Here is a 23,883-nt window from a genome sequence, read left to right on the forward strand (position 1 = left end):
TTCTTTAAGTTTGATACTATCTTCAACCTTTCTAGTTAACCATAGATGAATGTGTCCGTCCTTTGGACTTTTTCTTACTCATTGGAATGTATCTATTCTATGTATTTTGAAATATCCCCTTAAAGTTTGCCACTGCATCTCTGTTGTCCTATCCCTTAACCTAATTTACCAATTCACTTTAGCCAGCTCTGCTTTATGCCCTCATAATTGTCCTTATTTAAGATTAAAAAGATAGTTTCGGACCCACTCCTCTCTCCCTCAAACTGAATGTTAAATTCAATCATGTTGTGGTCGCTGATCCCTAGGGGTACCTTCCCTATGAGGTCATTAATTAATCCCATCTCGGTGCACAATACCAGGTCTAGTGTAGCCTGCCGTCTGGTTGGCTCCAGAACATGCTGTTCTAAGAACCTATCCTGGAACCATTCTCTGAACCCTTAGGAACAAAGGAGGCAGAAGGGAGTTTAAATTGAGGTGTATAAGTTTGAGGGACCTGGATTGGGTGGAGGAGGTCCTGTGACGTGGTGGATAGAGCCCCTGCCTCTGGGTCAGAAGCTCTGGGTTCAAGTCTCGCTCCAGGACTTGATGGTCAAGGAAGGTGCGTTCATAATGTGGTCACACAGATTGTGTATCAATTTGTAAATCCTTCCAACACACCAATGGCAGGCAGTAAGAGGAGGAGAGATTCCAGGTCAGCCATGTGATCAAAAGAAATTGGAACCTCTACCATCACTATCCAAAACTCCAGACTACAACATGCATGTAAAAATGTACGCTGCCACAGCAACTCGGACTCCCGGGGCGGCCAGTTGGTTCAGTTGGCTAGTGTGGATCAGATTGGTGCCAACAGCATGGGGTTTGATCCCTTTTCTGGCTGGGGTGGATTCGGGACCTGCCTCCTTGTCCTACCTGTGGTGGAGATTGTGGCACTGTGGGTCAGACATGCCTTCAGGCAGAGAACTGAAAATTACAATGATTGAGTGGAAGGGAAGCACCCGTTTCTCTTAGCAGAGAATTAAATTATATTTAAAGCAATTGGCAGAGGATCAGAAGGGGAAGTGAGATGACTTCACTCAGCAGGTGATCGGGGTCTGGAACTCATTGCCTGAAATGGGAGGAGAGGCAGAAACCCTGACTGCTTTGGGAAAAAAAAGTTCTGTAACCCACAGGGCTACAGACCAAGAGCTGGAAAGCAGGATTAGGCTTGATAGCTCTTTTTCGAATGGTGCAACACAGTGGGCTGAATGGCCTTCATCTGTGCTGCAAATTTTCATTTCCATGTCTAACTAGTGTGAACCACTGTTACATCATCCAGTTCTGGGGAGTCGGGTTTTAAAGGCTGAAGTGAGTTTTCATGCTGTTTTTTCCTTTGTTTATAGACACTGGTTCGAATGCTGCAGAATAATCCCATACTGGATGAAGGCCTTTCAATGAAACAGCATACACAGCAGACGTATTGTGAATAACCCTGACTATTATTTAGCAGCTACCTGATCTGTAACTGCTTCGTTCAACACAGGACAAGTGGTGAGGGGTTAAATGTATCCCCAGATGTACAATATCAGTGAGAATATTACTTTTTATAAATTCAACTTCTGGCTCTTTTTTTATGTTTGAAAGATGAATCTGTAATAAAGTTTTACTTAACTGTTTTCTTTGCTTATCTTGGACGATATATTTTAGCTTTGTTTAGGAGTGACGAACTCTCAGTTCTTCCCTAAAAGATCTGTGCAAATGGGCCTCCCAGCCCGCGTAGGGTGGGACTGGAGTCGCATCTAGGCCCAGTGGATTTCCTAGTGGGATAAAGAATGTGTTGTCGCTTCCCAAATCCATGCCCATCTTTCCCAGAACTTCACAGTTGAATTCCTCCAATCAGCTTTCTGCCCCCACAACAGTACTGAAATGGCTCTTTTCAAAGTCACAAATGACATCCTTTGTGACTGTGACAAAGAGAAATTTTCCCTCGTCATTCTTGACCTGTCTGCTGCCTCTGACACGGTTGACCATACTACCCTCCACCAATTCCTCTCCACTGTCATCCACCTGTGTGGGACCGTTGTCAACTGGCTCGATTCTTATCTACCTAATCATAACCAAAGTATTATTTACAATGGCTTCTCTTCCTGCTCCCACATTGTTACCTCTGTTGTCCCCCAAGCATCTATACTTGACACTCTGCTACTTCTCATCTACCTAATTGCAGCTTGGCGACATCACCTGAAAGCATAGTTATTTTTCACATCAGTCATTGCAGGACAAAAGCATTTGGTCCATCAAGTCCATGTTGGCTGGCTGTAGAGCAATCCAGTCAGTTCCATTTCCCCCATTCTATCCCTGTAGCCTGGAAAGTTTGTTTTCCTCCAAGTGCCCATCCAATTTCCCTTTGAAAGCATTGCTCGCCTCCACTTCCACCATCTTCATATGCAGCGAGTTCCTTCTCGTTACCATTAGCTGTGTTAAAAAAGTTCTTCCTTACATCCCCCTCCCAATATCCTTAAATAACCTTAAATCTGTGTCCACAACTCCTTATACCATCAACTAATGGGAACGGCTTTTAATTTACAACAACAGAAAATGCTGGAAAAACTCAACAACATCTGTGGAGAGAGAAACAGTTAACTTTTCATACAAGCAGGAGTAAGCCACTTGGCCCCTTGAGCCTGCTCCACCATTCAATAAAACCATGGCTGATTTGAATGTAACCTCAACCCCACATTACTGCCTACATCAATAACCTTTCACCCCCTTAATCAGGAATCTATCTAGCTCTGCCTTAAAAATATTCAAAGACTCTGCTTTCACTGCCTTTTGAGGAAGGGAATTCCAAAGACACTCAACCCTCTGAGAGAAAAAATTTCTCCTCATCTCTGTCTTAAATAAGTGACCCCTTATGTTTTGTTTCGAATGCTACATGTGTTTAGGTAGATAGAGCCTTTAGTTTTGTCCTTTTATTATTTTTGTAGTGCCTAGCCTTATCTGCTGATTTACTGTTAGATTTGTACTCTCTGTCCCTTCCTCTCTGTCTGTTTATCATTTCCCATATTAATACCTTTCTCTTTTGCCTTGTCTCTACTCTTTGCTTTACGCTTGCCCCCACTATTCAGTTTAAAACCCTCTCTACTTCCTGAGTTATGCGGCTTGCGAGGATACCAGCCCCAGCACAGTTTAGGTGTAGACCATCCCAACAGCATAGATCCAAGTTTCCCCAATACTGCTGCCAGTGCCCCACGAACCTAGCCCACTTCTCCAACATCAGTTTTTGAGCCACGCATTCATTTCTCTAATCTTTTGCCCTCTACTAATTTGCACATGGCTCAGGAGAACTATTATTACCTTTCAGAAATTATTACCTTTGAGGTTCTGCTTAATTTGGTCCCTAGCTCATCTTACTGTCTATGCAGAGCCTCCTGCCTATGTTGTTGGTACCTACATGGACCACGGACCACTGGACCCTCACCCTCCCACTGCAAGTTGCTCTCCAACCCTGAGCAGATTTCCTGAACCCTGGCAGCGGGCAGGCAACAAAACCGTCTGGACTCTCGCTCTTTGCTGCCGAGAAAAGTGTCAATCCCCCTTACTATACTGTCCCCTATTACCACTATGTTCCTTTTTGCTGCCCCCACTTCAATGGCTTCCTGTACCCCGTGCCATGGTCAGTTTGCTCATCCACCCTACTCTCAACCAAACAAGCTGAGAGAACCTCAAACCTATTGGATGATTACAGAGACTCACACTCCTGCTCTCTGGGTCCCCTTAACTGCCTCACTCTCAGTCACATTCTCCTGTCCCTGGCCACTGACCAAATCAGAAGACCCTATCCTAAGTGGTGTGACTGCCTCCTGGTATAAAGTATCCAGGTAACTTTCCCCCTCCCTGATGTGTCACAGTGTCTGCAGCTCAGACTCCAGCTCAATGGCTCTGAGCCAAATTTCCTCAAGCCACAAACGCTTGCTGCAGACATATTTGCCCTGGATCACACTTATCCAGGAGCTCCCACATGCTGCAGCATTGACACATCACCTGTCCTGCCATCCTTAATGTGTTTTAAATAATTACTTAATGATATTAATCACTTATTTATGTTGCTTTGTTATATATTTTGTTAACTTTACCACCAATTTCTATACTATTTTAAACCTTAGGGATAGAATAGAACTTACCCACTTTCTCTTAACCAGATATTCACCAAACAGCTAGCTCCACTCCCTGTAGTAGAGCGAGAATCAATTTCTGTGGGGTGAGAAAGATAGAAAAAGGAAACAAATACGTCTCCCCCTTCACTGAACTCCCCCTCTCACCAAACTCCAAGTCTTCACTCAGTTAGCTCAGCTGCATTCCGTTTGCCAAGGCTACACTAAAGAACCCTGAATTTATTGCGAACTGAACTGTGGCCACAGTAACCAGATTCAACCAGTTAGCTAATAACCTATTCAGCTCCTATAGCTGAAAGTGAGTTTACCCTGTCTAAACTGCAAGAAAGAAAGAACTTAGCCTGCTTACGCAGTTACTGCTAATTACAGACTAGATTGGATTGTAAGAGAAAAATCTAAGCACAAAATTAACACTTAAAACTCCCCTCTCACCAAACTCCAAGTCTTCACTCAGCTCAGCTATGCCCCGTTTCAGAAAATATTGGACTTGGAACGTTAACTCTGTTTCTCTCTCCGCAGATGTCCTTCTGAGTTTTTCGAGTACTTTCTGTTTTTATTTCAGATCTCCAGCATCTGCAGTATTTTGCTTTTATTTTCTTTATTTACATTATCTAAACCTGTCATAATCTGTACACCTCTATCAAATCTCCTCTAAACCTCCCTTGCTCTAAGGAGAACAACCCCAGCTTCTCCAACCTAACCTTGTAGTTAAAGTCCCCCATCCCTGGAACCATTCTGGTAAATTTCTGCACCTTCTCAAGGATCCTCACATCTTTCCTAAAGTGTGGTGATTAGAATTGGACTTATTATTCTAGTTCCAGCCTAACAGAGCTGCATAAAGATTCAGCAAAACATCCCTGCTTTTGTACTCAATACCTTTATGAAGTCCAAGATCCCATATACTTTGCTAACTTCTCTCTCAATATGTCTTGCCACCTTCAAAGATCTGTGCACATGAACCCCCAGGCTCTCGCCTCTCTCTCTGCCCCTGCAGACTCTTTCGAACTGTTATGCCATTAAGTGTATATTGGCTGTTCCTATCTGCTCTTGTAAAAATGTATCACTAGAGAGTCAGAGCTGACGGAATGAATGAAATAACATAACTTAAGAAATAGGTGCAAGAGTAGACCATACTCGAACCTGCTCTGCCATTCAATATGATCATGGCTGATGATCTAGCTGAGCTCCACTCCCATCCGCTCCCCATATCTCTTGATTCTTTGGGCGACCCAAAATCTCTATCTCAGCCTTAAATATATTTCACGATGGAGCATTCACAACCCTCTGGGGTAGAGAATTCCAGATTCACAACCCTTTGAGTGAAGTAATTTCTCTTATCTCAGTCCTAAATGATCGGCCCCTTATCCTGACACTGCCCTGTGTTCTGGATTCCCCATCCAGGGGAAACAACCTTTCAAGTGTCTACCCTGTCAAACTCCATCAGAATCTGCTATGTTTCAATGAGATCATCCCTCATTCTTCTGAACTAACCCCACTGTCCCATCTGCATTGCCTGTCTCCTATCTTAGGTCTTTTGCCCCTTGTATCATATCTCCTATACCCTGGCTCCAGCCTCCATTGCAGCCATGTCCCAATCTCCTTTCTTCTTCCTCCTGAAGTGGTGTCTCCTGCCGCCTTTCCACTCCACCCTCCCCACTCCCACTCTTGTCCCCAGTCCTATTTGACTGTCTCGTCACCATGTATTCTGCTCATCTGTCGTCTGTCCCTTGTTTACGTATCTGTGCTCGTTCTCCTTTCTATTCTGCTCTTTTCTGTCCCATTCCCCTGGCTCCTATTACCCATTTCCTGTCCCTCTGTTTCTTTCCTTTTCTACCTGTCCCATGTCTTCTGTCCCCTGAACTTGTCCTACCTCATGTGTCTTTTCCACTGTCCCCTACTCATTTGTCTCCTGTCCCCCATCTCTTTGATTCTCCCTTTCTGATATCTCCTTCCCCTGTTTCCAATTCCTCTATTTCATACCCTCCTATCTCCTATTCCTCTGTCCTTTGCCTGTTGTTCCCTTGTTTCTGCCCCCTTTTCCGATTCTCCAATCCTGTCTCTGGTCTCTGCCTCCTATTCTCCTTCCAATTGTCCTGTCCCCTCTCTGCTTGTCCTCCTCTCTCTTTTCCTGTATCTTCTGCCCCATCCTCCCCTGTCCCTTTGTCCCCTGACCTGTCTACTGTCTTCAGTTCTCCCATTCCCCCGTCTCTCATTCCCATGTCCCGTTGTTTCGTTTTCTGACACCTCTCTTCTATCTTCCTGTCTCCTCTATTTGATTTTATTATTCCCTTGTCCTTGTGTCACCCTTTCTACGCTCTCCTGTCTTGTGTTCCTTATGTCCCTATTTCTCCTGTTCCCCCTTTCGCCCTGTTCTGCCTTTCGTACCCCTTCCCCAGATTCCCCCTTTCGCCCCATTCCCCCTTTCGTCTCTGTTCACCCAGTTCCCTGTTCCTCCTTTCCCCATCCACCCTTTCACTCCCTTTTGCCACCGTTCACCCTTTCGCCCTCATTCTCCCTTTCGCTTCTGTTTTCCCACACCCTTCCTGTTTCCCCCCTTGCAGTCCCCATTTCCTGGCTTCTGTCCCCCTGTCTCCTGTCCCTTCTCTGTTAATTCTCTGAGTTAACATTCGAGTAAAGCTATTTGGACATTTGTCTTATTGTATAATGATAGCAGAATCCAGTTGAAGGAAATGATTTGCTGATTCATGTTTGAACATTGATGCTGGCTTTTTAAGTTCTGATCCCCTTAGTTTCAGGATTGCAAGAAACTTCACCGTGCTGACAGTGGATAATGTATTTGCAATGGTCTATGAATACCATACATGAGCAGAGAGGAGACGACAAGAGGCGGAGAGAGGTCTGACACATAGCGATTTGCTGAAATACAAGCTAACTGGAGCCAGAGATCATTACCCTTGTGACTGATGGGGAGAGAGCTGGGGCTGAGCAGTTTTATTTGGCAGTTCCAGCTGATGTCCTTGTTCAGGGGCTGAGCTGACAAGTCTTTCAAATCTGATTAGCACTTCAGTGACTTGATTGTAAAATGTGTCTGTTCATTTACCCCCTTCAGCTGGGTCACCTATAAGGTCAGGCTCATGAACTGGAGAGCTGAAAGTTAAATCTCTCTGCTGTTTGTCAGTTTGAGGATTGAGAATACAGAAAGTGAAAATCCTCTGTGCTCTACATTGTGACCACTACAGTAAGGTAACTGTTTGCAGGAGCACCATCTCCATAGTTATACCCTTTGGTGTCTTTTAGTTCACACTCACTTTCTCTTGAGCTCTGGGAGTATCAAGTTTATCACTCCATCTAATCAAAGTGCTGAACTCAGGAGGTTGTTTCTTGATAATCCTGGAGTCTGGCCCTGAGGACCTAGCTGCAGTGTCACAAAAGGTTCAATGACCTTACGTGAGTCATCAAGGTCATTGAATGCATCTTCAAATGGAATCTCCTATCTAACATGTCACCAACCTTTCACACCACCCAATGCACCTCGCCCCCAACACTCACCCAGCAGCAATCTATCAGTCATGACTTCTGCCTTACATTTTGGTGCTCCACCTAACTGTCACATGCTTACCAATGCTACAAACCTCCAATCCTACATCTCATAGCTTCCACATACTTCTAGTGATTGGGCTATTGTAGGCACATCACCCAAACACATTGCATCACACTCATTGACACTCTTCCCTGTCTTTTGAAGGACAAGGTGGGCCATAATAGGAGGGACAGCAATAAATCAGTGGGAGACAAGCATAGCTGCATCCCCTGAGCCTCTTGGAGGAGGCAGTTCTCTGAATTACTAGTTCAGCAGTCACTGAGGCTGCTGTAACTGGCATCACTGAAACTATTTGGTTTTATGCAGTGAAACAGGACTAAGACCTCACACTCTATATTTTTATAATATATATATAGATACATATATATAGATACATATATTCTCATGGCTAATTTCTAAAATTTTAAAACTGGACAATGACCTTTTAAAATGGCTGAAGCTGTGTCTGGCTGTAACCCTCGAACAATAAGAACTATTTGGCAGTATTGAAGAAATTTGCACCTCATTATCTCTGAAGGGATGGAAGTCATGTGGCATAAACCTGTAGCTGGGAGAACCAGTTATAGTGTCTTACGGTACTGCAAAGCCCAGTCTGCCATCTTTCCATCTACCTAACAGCAGCACAGAAAAGGGGCCCTGTCCAGGTTTGAATGCCTGGCCCTATCTACACTGTTTACACTAGAACTTCTGAACCATTGCCAACAAGACAATTATCTCGCATCAGTTCAGCCTGGCGACCTCTGTGAAGGACTACACCATTGGACTTTGATTCTGGACTCTGGACACACATGAAACATTAATTCTTTTTTCTGTGGTCTTTGCCCTGTAAATCTTTCTTTCTCTATCCCCTCTTTTATTGTTTGAGTGAAAAGGAGGCAATGTTGCTACCCTCCTCCCAACGTTTGAGCGTGTGCAAATAAACTAACCCTCTGAGCCCATCCTATCATGAGTTTGCTATGGGGCTATTAATAGAAATTGGATCACACCGAAACCGAGAAGTTGGGAAATACGCCGCCGCTTATAACGGGGGAGGCAAATCAAAACACCTTTCTGTTAACCTACGGGTGGTAAGAGGAGAAATCAGGGCTTTTAAAATTAAACACCCACTTCCCTCTGTAACAAAAATTTGGAGCTGAAATCCAGGATAACCCGTTTGAATTTGACCAGAGTCTGAGTTAAGACGGGCCAAATCTGATATAAAAGAGTCAATTAGAAGCCAAAAAGGGGAAAACTTGGTGGCTGAAACAAATTTTAAAGCGCAAGTAACTTACCACAGCAAATTCCTTTACCCTAACACTAAGGAAATGGCAACTTTTGATGCCCAGATGTGGGTCAAACAAGGGAATTTGAACGGCGAAACTCTGGCAATCCTTAACACAGAACTGTGCCAGCAGTAGCTAGGGAGGTACGGTTAAAGTTGCCCAGTAAAGTAAACTGATCCAGTTATTGGTAGAACATTTGGATTTCACATTACCAATAGAGCAGTTAGATGTAGCACCCAATCATGACTCCGAATCCCTTCCCCTGGCCAATTTCGAGCTGGAAAAGCTCAGATTGCAGCTAGAATTTCATGAGGGAGAGAAAAGGAAAGAGAGAGGGGGAGAGAAAGGAAGGGAACAGGAAGCGAAAGAAAGAAAGGGAGAGAAAAGAATTCCAACTTTGAAAATTGGAAATGGAACTAGCAGCTCAAAGGGAGAGAGAGACCTGACAATTGGAAGCTGCAAGAGGAAATCCCCGTCTATCCTGTAGCACTTACTATCTCTCTAACTCTGAACCACTCTTTGAGGCCCTCAAGTATACTAGATTCATTCCCAAATTAAAAGAAAGTGATTTGGAGTCATTTTTTGAAATTTTTGAGAAAACAGCAGGACAGCTATAATGGCCCTCGGATATCTGGACATTTTTAATTCAAGGGCAGCTGTCAGCGAGGTCTACTCCTTGCTGGCCCCTGATGTGTCCATAAATTATGATATGCCATCCTAAGTGCCTATGAGTTAGTCCCGGAGGCACATTGCCAGCAATTCCGGAATGCTCATAAGAAGCCCAGACAAACCTACGTTGAGGTCGATCAGTTGAAGCAAATCCCGTTCGATTGATGGATACGATCCCTAAGAATCCCAAGCACCTATGAGGGGTTGCATGAGTTGGTATTGTTGGAAAAATTAAAAAATTAGCTACCCTCCAACCTGCGGATGCACTTAGAGGGGCAGAGAATCCTCACAGCAGACAGCTATGGTCTCACCCATAGGCCTGGAAACTCAGGCAGACCATTTCCAAACCATTCCCATGAGCATTGGAAAGATAAGCAAGGCGACCTAGGTAGGAAGGGCTTCCCCCATCCAGAAAAGAAAACAAAGAAGGGGGCGAGAAGCCCTCCTGCCATCCAAAAGGAGAACCCCTGGAGACCGGTGTGTTTTCACTGCAATAAAATAGACCATTCCAGATCTGAGTGCTGGAGATTGTGAGGAAAGCCTTTTGGCCTACTAGGGCTCCAGATGTGTACTCCCCAAAAGAAGGCCTCAATGGGTAGTGCAGCAGAGCAGGCAGAGACTCTTGGTACAGAGATTTACCCTTTGGAGGGTGTAGCACTCTGTGTATATGAGCTGGACAATCCCCCAGAGAGCTTCTGGAGTTTTGTCCTTTCCAGAGAGTGTCCCCATACCCATCCCAGGCTGTGAGCAAGTCCGTGGTACTGCTCCAGGACACAGAGGCCACTCAGGAGGGAAACTTAAACCTAACCCCCTCTGAATCCTCCACTGATCAGTGGAGTGGGCACCTCTCCATAAGGTCTATCTGGAGAGTGACCTTGTTTCAGGCCCTGTTACAGTAGGAATTGTCCCTCAACTACAAGCAGCAGGAACCGATTTCCTCCTTGGGAATGATTTGTCTGGCAGCCGGGTGAAAGAAGAGGTTAATGCCAACCAGCAGAAATCTGCAGGAGAGCCCAGAGGGCTGGGAAAGGTCCAGAGGCCCAAAAAGGTGAAACAGCACCAATAAACATTGAGCGAGGGCAGTAAAGTTAAAAGAGGTCTAGGAAAGGCCACTAGAATCTAAAATAAATAAAGAGTACCCCAGAATTAAACAGGAACCAGAGAAGTCCCAGAGCAGGGAAAGAGATTATGAGGGAGATGCCAAATGTAGTCGATGAGCCTGAAGGAAGGCAAGCTTTTAAACTAGGAAATAGAAAGGTTAAGGAATTGTCTGAAGTATGACTGACATTAAATAGGGACAAAGGAAGTTCCCAAACTGATGAGCAGATGGGGAGTGAGAGGCTTCCCCCAATTAAAAAGTCACAAAAGAGTGTAGCTGAGGGGGTGTCCACTTGAGGGTGCACCTCCACTTGAGGGCAGAAGTGTTCCAGGGCAAATGGAACAAATTAGGAGAGCGCCCCATCCAAAGCCAATGGTCCCAATGAGGAAATTAACGATTGGTTTAACCAGCAGCTGTCTGGTGAATTTAAATAGGGACTAGGAAAGTTCCCAAATTGGCCCAGAAAGAGTGAGGGTAATGCCTCACTTAGTTGAAAAGCCACCAGGAGGTACAGCAAGAGCTGAACATCCACTAGAGGGCAGTAGTGTCCCAAAAGCCACAGCACCTGCCACCCAACTGACCAGCAGAGGGATCCCAACCAGATTGAATCCCTTAATGCAGAATCTCAAGGTGACCTGACAGGTTTGCCCCCTGCAGTTAAAACGATCCATAACAACCCAACTCCATGACAGCATCTGATAGCTGATGTTTCAGCTTCCAGTGCCACCCAGGATCTGAATGCTGCAGTCGAAGCTCAGACTGCGGTGGTGAAATCCATGCTTGCTTCTCTCCGAGCTCAGACTGCTGCCATCATGGCTGCGGATCTCACTGCACAAGGGGCTCAGAGCAGTCCAGCAATCTGGCCTCCAGCAGATTACTGTGATTGCTGAGGCTATGCCCAGGGGAAGTAGCAATGGCTCAGTGGTTCGTGAAGCTGCTGCCCTCTCTCAGGACACCATTGTGCTGCCACCACTGCCAATTCACTGGTGCCCTTGCTGCTGGCTGTAAGCCAGGTAGTCCAGACTGCTGCTGCAGCCCAAAGCCAGAGCTGCTCGAGGGTATCCTGCCAGGTCATCTGCAGTTTCTCCCAGATAAAGTCAGCAGCCATACTGCAGCCCCAGGGTAGCACTGCATAGGAGCTGTAACAGGCAAAGGCACCTGCAAGACAGGTGCTAAGTTAAAGCAGGCAAATGAACAGTTTTGTACGTATTATCGGAAGTATTGTTGGATGAAGTTGTTATGAAATGGTTGTTTTTTTGTGGCTTTCATTTCAGGATTTATTAGGGGTCACTGAGATGGTTTGTAGCCAAGGGGCTGAAAGATGGGGGATTTTGGAGAAACAGTGATGTGGGGGTCTTTCCAGGAGAAATGGAGTCTGTTGAGCTATTCATGGGCAGAGTGATGATGACTCAGATGCCTCCTCCTCTTCCCACTGCCTAGGTGGAAAGGGCTGTGCCATCCTGATTGCCAGTTTGTGTAGGATGCAGCAAATGTGAATGAACATGCTCCAGTCAGTATTGGAGCACCCCCTCCCCCCCCCCCCAACACCCTACCCCAACTCCCTGCCCACAACCCAGCAATCCAGCCTTCAGAACCACTATTTGAGAATGATAATCTAATACCAGTGCTCCACATTTAATCCAGGGACAAAGTTTAATCACAATCAGTAATAGGTTTATTTTGCTATAAAGTACATTTTCAAAAAAAAAAGCTGAACATTGGCATTTGTTTTCAGAAGGTATAGTGGACTCATTATGCTACACCGACCATTAATTGAAGCCAACAAATAAAGTAATCGACAGGGGGACTACTTTTTTTACATGTGTCAACCCTTTAGCTGCTCATCTTTTGCAAATTGTTCCAATGGCATAACAAAGTGTTAGATTTCTTTAATTTTTCAAAAGAAATGCAGATTGAATCATGACACATGCTCCGAATTCTCCTGTAGCCACAAGGGCAGTTAAGCTGAAAAGTGCAGTAATTGCACTGCATTTTTCCCAAGGGCCTCTTTATAACCTCAATAGTTCTTTTGATGCATCCGAAAAAGATGAATTATACTTAATACCTTGTGCGCCACTGATTACAGTTTGGAGCATTTTTCTGAAATAAGTTCTGGTCTCTTCTGGATGCAGTTATTTTAACTTTAGTTTGAAATGTTTCTTACCTAACATTATCGTAATGTTTTCAAATTGCTTTAAAGTACAAGCTAAATTTAACAATTTACAACCACTGACAACCTCACAGTTGTCTCATATTCTGAATGATATATTTATAATCCTCACAACTGTCAGATACTCCAACTTCACAAGGTTGATGGGTAGTTGGTTGGGAATAACAGGCAGTTTGGGTAGAAGGCCCTGTTTCTGCTTGTAAACATTCATTGATTTGTCAAGGTTCAACATTTACAATGAGCAGTTCTTTAAAAGTAATTCATTGCACAACAGCAATTGCACAGGTTTACATACAACTCACAACTCAGCATCTCCACTCCCTCCAATAACAGGAGATTCTGCGACTAGCAGGACTAGTACACACCACACATGGACAATACAAGGACCAATACTTTTTGGAGTTTAGAAGAATGAGAGGTGAGCTGATTGAAACATATAAGATTCTGAGAGGAAAGCAAAAAACTGCGGATGCTGGAAATCCAAAACAAAAACAAAAATACCTGGAAAAACTCAGCAGGTCTGGCAGCATCTGCGAGAGGAACACAGTTCTGTTGAAGGGTCATTTGGACTCGAAACGTTAACGGTGTTCCTCTCCACAGATGCTGCCAGACCTGCTGAGTTTTTCCAGGTATTTTTGTTTTTGTTTAAGATTCTGAGAGGGTTTGACAGGATAGATACTAAGACTGCTTCCCCTGGTTGGAGAGTTTAGTACTAGAATCATAGTCACAGGAAAAGAGGTCAGCCATTTTGGACTGAGATGAGGAGAAATTCGTCACTCAGAAGTTGTGAATCACAGGAATTCTCTACCACAGAGGGCAGCAGATGATCAGTCATTGAGAATATTCAAGGCTGAGATCAATCAATTTTGGGACCCCAAAGGAATCAGGGAACATGGGGGTCATGTGGATTTGAGGTGGAGGATCACTCATGGGGCTGAGTCTTCCAGTCGGTGTGTGGGGGTGGGCCCGACACACTGATGCATAAAATGACGCGTGATGATGTCAGGCATGCGTCCCGACGTCATCACGCACCATCGCGATATTTCACTTGGCGGGCACGCGCTGGAGTCGGTTGCATGCCCGCTGAAATATCAATGGCCTATTAAGGCCATTAAGAATGTAATTAAACTATTTAAGAACACTGCCCGTCCAACCTTAAGGTTGGCAGGCAGCCGAAAAGCTCAAGTGGACTTTGCGTTTTTCAGGAAACCTCATCCATGGGCAGGATGAGGTTTCCTGAAGCTTTTATAAAACAATTAAATAAATTTCCCCACCTTTACAAACATGTCCCAACTCATGTGACACAGTCAGACAAGAGGACATGTTTGAATAATTTTTACATCATTTATTGAAGCTTTAAAATTATCTATTCAATCTCCCCGAGACAGCTCCGTGCATGCGCGAAAAAGCGAAGGCCCTGACTCTCCCTCCTCCCCCCACCCGTACAGGTAACGCTGAGCGCTACTAGCCGCGCGTTATGCTGGACGGGCCTTAATTGGCCCGCCTGCGTAAAATGGCGGCACGCAGCCGATCGGCTCTGCGCCCACCTCCGCTTGCTCCCGCCCACCACAGGAAAAATCCAGGCCATGATCTCAGTGAATGGCAGAGCAAGTTTGAGAAGCTGTATGGCCTGCTCCTACTTCTTATGTTCTTATATTTACATGATTCATTCCCACACAGGTGATATTAACTGGGACACACTATACATTCCCACACAGAGGACACTGTCTGAAAAATTCGTCCCAGTAATGCTGGTAATTTCAGCACCACCAGTGTGGATTCAAAAGCAAATCAGGGTCACCGCCAGTTCCAGCACTACCCATGCTGAACATCATGTTGCTGAGGGTGTTAGTGTGGGTATTACATACGTATGCTGGAAGTAGGCAGCACAGGCAAATTGTGAATTCAACCAGTGTCTAATGGTGATATCATGCCAGTGCTGCCAGTTTGTATCTTGCTGCTTTAGCTAACACCCTGTCTTAAACATACACAGAGCTGAACATGTATTCAATAGCACGAGGAACCTACTTAAAGGGAATGCCAACAATTTGAAGGTTATTTCTGACTCCTTTCTACTGGCTCTGCCTGAGTTTGTGTAAGTACTGGCAGTATTGAGGAGCTGGGTATAGTTGGTGGACTCTGCAATATAGGTGTTGCAGATGGAGCTGTTGGTTGGTACTGCAAGACTTCTGGGCACAGCACCTACTCTCAGTCATGCGCGCCATTGCGCAGGGGCTGCAGCATGGGAGGGAAGTGAAGCAGAGGCAGCCAAAAGGAGAAGCTGCTTGGAAGAGGAGGATGGGGAGAGGGGCTGTCAGGCAGGAGGGCTTATCCACCGAGCATCTTCAGGGAGCATTTCTTTTCCCGTCACCTAAACCAGGAGCACCAATTCGATGTCGACATTTTATGAAGAAGGTGCTCACTGAACTCTGCCACCTCTTGCAACCAGACCTGCAGGGCAAGGGCAGTGCTGCCAGTGGCAGTGAAGGTGACCGTCATCCTGAATCTCTTCATGAGCAGGTGACATATCCAACATCTCACAGTTTGCTGTTTGTAGAGGGTCAGCGAAGTGATAAAGTTTCTGTGTGAAAGCAGACTTCACGGTGTTCTCTCAGAGAGAATCAGGAGGAGTGAGTATGTGACTTTGCTCAACTAGCAGCCTTCCCACAGGGTGCTATGAACTGCAAGCAGATGGATTTGTGAGTGCCACATCTCAATGCTGAGATACACTGAAAACACAAAGATTACCATTCGCTGACTGTGCAGTTGGTGGGCGACCACTCCCTGCACATCACACTGGCGAATGCCCACTACCTTGGCAGTAGTTATGCTGCACTCCGCCCGTAGCAGTCTGTTGCTCCAGCAATCTTTCAGCTACCAATCACACAGTGGCTGTTGGGCGACAAGGGACCCTTCATCTGTCTGATGACACAGAATGCTGCAGATCACAATGAAGTGAGACACCCCCACAACCTGGCCATCATCAGAGTCCCCACCACAGATTCAGCGGCAACCTCAGGAAGAGGAGGCAGCCAGTGCATCCACATCCTGGATGGTTATCCATGGCTCCCTAATTCAAGTCTGTTCATCCTGACGATAATCCCAGGTCCTCATTATACAGCAGTCCCACACCCTACTGTTCCTCAGTTACAAAACGCCACAGTGTCCTCTTTGCCACATTCCTGAAACAAAAGCACCACAAAACAGCTATTCCATGTCAATTTTGTATGACAAAGAATCCAATAATCCAAACAAAACTCAACTAATCAACCTTGTGCATTCCCTGTCTTGTGGGTGGCTTTGCCTGTTCTAGTGCTCCTACACTGCACTATCCCAGTGGCTGCACCATGGCTGGGGGAAGGCTGGTGAATTTCACCGGGGGATCCTGTGCATGGCCTTGCAGGACCACCTCGATCAACTCTGGGCCTTGAAGATCTGGCTTTGGACTGCACCACCTGGACATGGGCAGCAGCTGTCTGGGCCGGTTGGAGGACAGGCAACAGTAAGGGCACTGGCAGAGTGCCAGTGGTGGGCACACGAATGCTGTCATCCTGAGACAGGGTTGCAGGTTTGTGCTCCATTGGGTCACTGCCAATCCCCCAGAGCTGTACCTCACCAAACTGAGTAATCAGTTAGAGGACAGATAGGTGGGCTGCTGATAGAGCTTGAAAGCCTCCTTAAGGCCCTCAGCCATGATAGCGGTGGTCTGAGCCTGCACGTCAACAAGCTGAGATTGCATGACCTGGGTCTGAGTTTCCACAGCAACTTCTTGACTGTGCTGAAATGGAAGCTGAGACATTGGCCATCAGACGCTCCATCATGGCCAGCTCTGCAAGTGCTCTCCTGGAGTTAGCCTCCACTTACATGCTGGAAAGGAGGGACTGAAAACTCTTTCCAAGGTCCTATGGAGCCAGACTCCTTCCTGTTTCTTGACAGCGACTTGTCTTTCTGGCAGGCCTACCAATGCACTGTGCTTCTCTGTGTGCATATCCATTAGCCTTTTTTTGTGTGCCACTTCATCAAACTCCTCACCATTGAAATGTATAAAATTCTCAGCAGTCTTAACAGGGTAGACATTTCTCTCTGGCTGGGGAGTCTCAAACTGGTGGTCATAGCCTCAGGATATCAGGTAAGCCATTTAGCACTGAGATGAGGAGAAATTTGTTCACTAAGAGAGTCGTGAATCATTGGGATTCTCTACCCCAGAGAGCTATCTCTGCTCAGTGGTTGGGCATATTCATGGCTGAGATCAGTGGAGTTTTGGACTTTAAAGGAATCAAGGAATATGTGGGTTGGGCAGGAAAGTGAAGTTGAGGTAAAATTTTAGACATGATCCTATTGAATGGGGAGCATGTTCAAGGGACATACTTATGCATATGCAGAGAGATATGCTTAGTGCATTGGCAGGCCTGTCAGAAAGACTGTTGTGCTGTCAGTTCTCTCATCCAAGCCATTAACAGCGCTTGTAAATAGGTCAGGCACAAACACTGATCCTTCCGTCAGGAGAAGGGAGTGAGCCAAATGTTGTGATACACATTGGTACTGATGACATAGAGAGGGTAGGTATTAAGGTCCTACAGTCAAATTTTCAACAGCTGGGGTGCAAGTTAAAAAGTAGGACCTTGAACGTCTTCCAGCACCCCCAAGTTAGCAAGAGTAGAAATAGGGATGATCAATGTGTGGCTTGAGGCATGGTGCAGGAGGGAGGGCTTCACATTCTCGGGGCACTGGGACCAGTTCTGGGGCAGGAGGCATCAATTCAAAAGGGACGGGTTGCACCTCAACAGGACTGGGACTAATGTCCTTGCAGGGAGGTTCACAAGTAAGGTTGGGGAGAGTTTAAACTAAATTCGCATGGTGATAGATGGGCACCAGCATATAGAAACAGAAAAAAATAAGGTGCTTATAAGGTGTGATCAAGCAGGTGAAATGGGCTGTGTTGCTAGGAATCACAGGAGTTTAAGACATGCCCACACACAGCAGATCCCGTGTAGCAAACGACAAAGATGGCGAACACCTACATCCATGCGGACAGTTTGCTTTTAAATTCAGCATCTCAGTTGACCCCCGTTTTTGAAGAGATCTTTTGAGGCTTTAAATGTCAACTTATACGCCTACATCAATGTTGGATAGTACTCAAGAAGGATGCAGTATCATATTAAATCGGAAGAGACAAAGAAGGACTACGAGGAATACAAAGGCAGGGTTACACCAAGCATGTCAATGCACAAAGTATGGTGAATGAGATTAGTGAGCTACAAGTGCAAATAACCATGTGGGAATATGATGTGGCAATAACTGAAACGTGGCTTAAGATAGGTGAGGAATTGGCACTTAATATACGAGGATAAAATTGTTTGGAAAAAATAGAGAAGAAAAAGGGAAATAAAAACAGAAAATGCTGGAAATAACATCGATGTAGGTGTATAAGTCGACATTTAAAGCCTCAAAGATCCCTTCAAAAATGGGGGTCAACTGAGATGCTGAATTTAAAAGCAAACTGTCCGCATGGGTGTGGGTGTTCGCCATTTGCCACACAGGATCTGCTGTGTGTGGGCATGCCTTAAACTCCTGTGCATCCTAGCAACACATTTCGCCTGCTTGATCACAATGAAGTGAGACACCTCCACAACCTGGCCACCATCAGAGCCCCCACCACCAAGATTCAGCAGCAACCTCAGGAAGCAGAAGAGGCAAACAGTGCATCCACATCCTGGACGGTTATAATATACCAGGAAGTAAAACATCCATTTGCTGGGTGAAAAATTGAGGCTCACTACTAATGCGTGTATAGCATGTCGTGGCTGAAGTTTATATGCTGAGTATATGCAAAAACATGGTTTTTGGGGCCAGTAAATGGAGTCGGTTTATATGCCGCAATTATGGCAGTCAGCAGGTCTGGCAGTATCTGTGGAGAGAGAAACAGATTTAATGTTCCAGGTTGTGACCTTTCATCAGAACCATCTTGCTTAAGGAATAAAGGAGTTGTGGTGGCAGTACTGATTGTGAAAGATATTGGGCCAGACTTCCAAGGAGTGACAATCATAGTTCAATTGGCACTCCGCTCCTTTTTACTTACACTAGAAAGCAGACACTCCTTTCTCACCCAACCTTCCGCCTTGGGTCGGGTGAGAGAAGTACAGTGCAGTGGATTTCCCATGCCTTCGATCGAGGACAGCAGTAGGAGGAAAGGAAGCCACATCCCTGTTTTTACAGCACTAGCTGCCATAAAGTAGGTAAGTTTAAAGGTCCCAGTCACTTTGAGAAACCAGGGAGAAGGTATGTGTGTAAGGTAAGTGGGTAGGATGGTGGGGGTTGGTCAGTGAGGTGGGGGGCCGGGTTGAGTGGCCAGTAGCAGGGGGAGGGTTAAGATGGGTCAGGGGGCTCGGGTGGTTTGGGGGATGGGGGTTTATTGGGAGGGAGTGGGGAGGGCAGTTGGGGGGTGGGAAAGTTGGAGGTTGGAAGGATAGTCAGGGGTCGCAAGTAGTAGTCAGGGAGTTGGGAAGGCAGTCAGGGGGTCAGAAGGGTAGTCGAGGGGGTGGTGGGTGGGGAGTTGAGAGAGTAGTTGGGAGTCGGGGGTAGTTAGGCGGTCAGGAGGGTGGGTGGGGGGATAGTCAGGGAGGTCAGGAGGGTTGTTGGGGGGTGGGAATTAGACAGGGGTTGGGGAGTCTCATGGGGACTCAGGACTATAGTTAGAAGTGGTTTTAATTGTTCTAACTTTTCCCAGGTAACTATTCTGGTAAGAAAGGCGGAACAATCCGAAGTCACCGATTTAAATTGGAGTATCGGATGGCTCCCAGTACAGGTTAATTCCCTACAGAAGTTTGAACTTCCTGTGCAATTCCCATGCAGTCCTTGCGTGGGGACTTCCAGGGGTTGGGGGTCCCCCAGTGCATCTTCTGGAGTACTTCTTGGGTATGACCCTCTGGGGACTGAAGGTTATGGGCCATTGTAGTGTTGGAAAGAGATGATGTCCTTGAGGGGGCAAGGACAGAATCCATTTGGTTAAAGTTAAGAAGCAAAAAAGTTAAGATCACATAAGACCATAAGACATAGGAGCAGAAATTAGGCCATTCGGCCCATCAAGTCTGCTCCGCCATTCAATCATGGCTGATAAGTTTCTCAACCCCATTCTTCCGCTTTCTCCCCGTAACCTTTGATCCCCTTACCAATCAAGAACCTATCTATCTCGGACTTAAATACACTCAATGACCTGGTCTCCACAGCCTTCTGTGGCAATGAATTCCATAGATTCACCACACTCTGGCTAAAGAAGTTACTCCTCATCTCTGTTCTAAAAGGTCTTCCCTTTACTCTGAGGCTGTGCCCTCGGGTCCTAGTCTCTCCTACTAATGGAAACATCTTCCCCACATCAACTCTATCCAGGCCTTTCAGTATTCTGTAAGTTTCAATCAAATCCCCCCTCATCCTTCTAAACTCCATTGAGTACAGACCCAGAGTCCTCAAACGTCCTCATATGTTAAGCCTTTCATTCCTGCGATCGTTCTCGTGAACCTCCTCTGGACCCTCTCCAGGGCCAGAACATCCTTCCTGAGGTACGGGGCCCAAAATTGCTCAGAAGATTCTAAATGTGGTCTGACCAGAACGTTATAAAGCCGCAGCAGCACATCCCTGCTTTTATATTCTAGTCCTCTCGAAATAAATGCCAACATTGCATTTGCCTTCCTAACGACCGACTCAACCTGCAAGTTAACCTGAAGAGAATCCTGGACTAGGACTCCCAAGTCCATGTGCAAATTGGCATAGGGATGCGAGAATAAGGGAAGTAAACACGAGGCTAAAGGAGTGGTGTGGGAAAGAGGGGTTCCATTTCGTGGGGCACTGGCATCAGTATTGGAACAGGAGGGATCTGTACCGTTGGGATGGTCTCCACCTGAACCGATCTGGGACCAATGTTCTAGCGAAAAGGGTATATAGGGTGGTCAACAGGACTTTAAACTAGAAAGTGGGGGGGAGGAGGGAAGGGTAAAACTCCAAGAAGTACGACTAATGGGAAACAAAGTAGCAGGTTAGCATGTGGGGGGGTGGATTCAACTTCATGGAAAATTATGAAAAAACTGAAAAGAAAGGAGAGCCCAGGAGAGGCTATTAAAGTCCCCAGAACACAAAATAGGACAGAGTGTTTGGAAAGGGCTAGGAATCTAACTTCAAACACATCAGATAAAGGGACGACAATGAGAAAGGGGACGGGAAATACAGGACTGAAGGTGTTGTATCTGAATGCATGCAGTATACGAAATAAGGTAAATGAACTTGTGGCGCAGATTGAAATTGGCAGGTATGATGTGGTGGGCATCACGGAGACATGGCTGCAAGGGGATCAGGACTGGGAGCTAAATATCCAAGGAGAGACATTCTTTCGAAAAGATAGGCAGGTTGGCAGAGGGAGTGGGTTGCTTTGTTAGTAAGAAATGAAATTAAATCGATAGCAAGAAATGACTTAGAGTCAGATGATGTAGAATCTGTGTGGGTAGAATTGAGGAACCGCAAAGGTAAAAAAACCATAATGGGAGTTATGTACAGGCCTCCGAACAGTAGTCAGGATGTGGGGCACAAGATACAGCAGGAGATAGAAAAGGCGTGTAAGAAAGGCAAGGGTGTAGTGATCACGGAGGATTTCAATATGCAGTTAGACTGGGAAAATCAGGTTGGTAGTGGATCCCAAGAAAAGGAATTTGTAGAATGTCTACGAGATGGCTTTTTGGAGCAGCTTGTGGTGGAGCCCACTAGGGAACAGGCAATTCTAGATTTAGTGATGTGTAATGAGGCAGATTTGATAAGGGAGCTTAAGGTGAAGGAACCCTTAGGAGGAAGTGACCATAATATGATAGAATTTACCCTGCAATTTGAGAGGAAAAAGCTGGAATCAGATGTAACGGTATTACAGTTGAATAAAGGCAACTACAGAGGCATGAGGGAGGAGTTGGCCAGAATTGACTGGGAGATGAGCCTAGCAGGAAAGACAGTAGAACAGCAACGGTAGGAGTTTCTGGGAGTAATTTGGGAGACACAGCAAAAATTCATCCCTAGGAAGAAGAAGCATACTAAAGGGAGGGCGAGGCAACCATGGCTGACAAGGGAAGTCAGGGACAGCATAAAAGCTAAAGAGAAAGCATACAATGCGGCGAAGAGCAGTGGGAAACCAGGGGATGGGAAGCCTACAAAGACCAACAGAGGACAACTAAAAAAGAAATAAGGAGGGAGAAGATTAAATATGAGGGTAAACTAGCCAGTAATATAAAAGAAGATTGCAAGAGTTTTTTTTAGATATATAAAAGGTGAGAGAGAGGCAAAAGTGGACATTGGGCCGCTGGAAAATGACGCTGGAGAAGTAGTAGTGGGGAACAAAGAAATGGCGGAGGAACTGAATAGGTACCTTGCGTCAGTCTTCATGGTGGAAGACATGAGTAACATCCCCAAAGTTCAAGAGAGTCGGGAGGCAGAGGTGAGTATGTGGCCATTACCAAGGAGAAGGTGCTAGGAAAACTGAAAGGTCTGAAGGTGGATAAATTACCTGGACCAGATGGATTACACCCCAGAGTTCTGAAGAAGATAGCTGAAGAGATAGTGGAGGCGTTAGTGGTGATCTTTCAGGAATCACTGGAGTCAGGGAGGGTCCCAGAGGACTGGAAAATCGCTAATGTCACCCCCCTGTTTAAGAAGGGAGTGAGGCAAAAGAAGGGAAATTATAGGCCGATTAGCCTGACCTCGGTCGTTGGTAAGATTTTAGAGTCCATTATTAAGGATGAGATTTCAGAATACTTGGAAGTGCATGATAAAATAGGGCAAAGTCAGCATGGTTTCATCAAGGGGAGGTCATGCCTGACAAATCTGTTAGAATTCTTTGAGGAGGTAATGAGTAGATTAGACAAAGGAGAGCCAATGTATGTTATCTACTTGGACTTCCAGAAGGCCTTTGACAAGGTGCCGCACAGGAGGCTGCTCAGTAAGGTAAGAGCGCATGGTGTTAGAGGCAAGGTACTAGCATGGACAGAAGATTGGCTGTCTGGCAGGAGGCAGAGAGTGAGGATAAGGGGTCCTTCTCAAGATGTCGGCCAGTGACTAGTGGAGTTCCGCAGGGGTCAGTGTTGGGACCACAACTTTTCGCTTTGCACATTAATGATCTAGATGAAGGAACTGAAGGCATCCTGGCTAAGTTTGCAGATGATACAAAGATAGGTGGAGGGACAGGTAGTATTGAGGAGGCGGGGAGGCTGCAGAAGGATTTGGACAGGTTAGGAGAATGGGCAAAGAAGCGGCAGATGGAATATAACGTGGGGAAGTGTGAGGTCATGCACTTTGGTAGGAAGAATAGAGGCATAGACTATTTTCTAAATGGGGAGAGAATTCAGAAATCTGGAGTGCAAAGGGTCTTGGGAGTCCTAGGCTAGAATTCTCAAGGTCAACTTGCAGGTTGAGTCAGTAGTTAGGAAGGCAAATGCAATGTTGGCATTTATTTCGAGAGGGCTAGAATATAAAAGAAGGGATGTGCTGCTGAGGCTTTATAAGGCTCTGGTCAGACTACATTTAGAATATTGTGAGCAATTTTGGGCCCCGTATCTCAGGATGTGCTGGCCCTGGAGAGGGTCCAGAGGAGGTTCACGAGAACGATCCCCGGAATGAAAGGCTTAACATATGAGGTACGTTTGAGGACTCTGGGTCTATACTCGATGGAGTTTAGAAGGATGAGGGGGGATCTGATTGAAACTTACAGAATACTGAAAGGCATGGATAGAGTGGACGTGGGGAAGATGTTTCCATTAGTATGAGAGACTAGGACCCGAGGGCACAGCCTCAGAGTAAAGGGAAGACCTTTTAGAACAGAGATAAGGAGAAACTTCTTTAGCCAGAGAGTGGTGAATCTATGGAATTCATTGCCACAGAAGGCTGTGGAGGCCAGGTCATTGAGTGTATTTGAGACCGAGATAGATAGGTTCTTGATTGGTAAG

General features: G+C 45.8%; 1 protein-coding gene across 2 annotated transcripts in view; it reads left to right on the forward strand.

Moving 5' to 3' along the window:
* The window catches only part of gtf2a2 (general transcription factor IIA, 2), a 71,329-nt gene extending 69,677 nt beyond the window's left edge, over nt 1-1,652 (forward strand). For both annotated transcript variants that reach the window (XM_078532603.1, XM_078532604.1), the window contains exon 4: nt 1,380-1,652. In XM_078532603.1, the coding sequence (XP_078388729.1) occupies nt 1,380-1,405 (26 nt within the window). In that variant the 3' untranslated portion in view covers nt 1,406-1,652. The remainder of the gene's footprint in view (nt 1-1,379) is intronic.
* The last annotated feature ends 22,231 nt before the right edge of the window (nt 1,653-23,883 follow it).

This window comes from Cetorhinus maximus, chromosome 30, assembly GCF_964194155.1.
Source record: "Cetorhinus maximus chromosome 30, sCetMax3.hap1.1, whole genome shotgun sequence".
In the NCBI taxonomy this organism is placed as follows: Eukaryota; Metazoa; Chordata; class Chondrichthyes; order Lamniformes; family Cetorhinidae; genus Cetorhinus; species Cetorhinus maximus.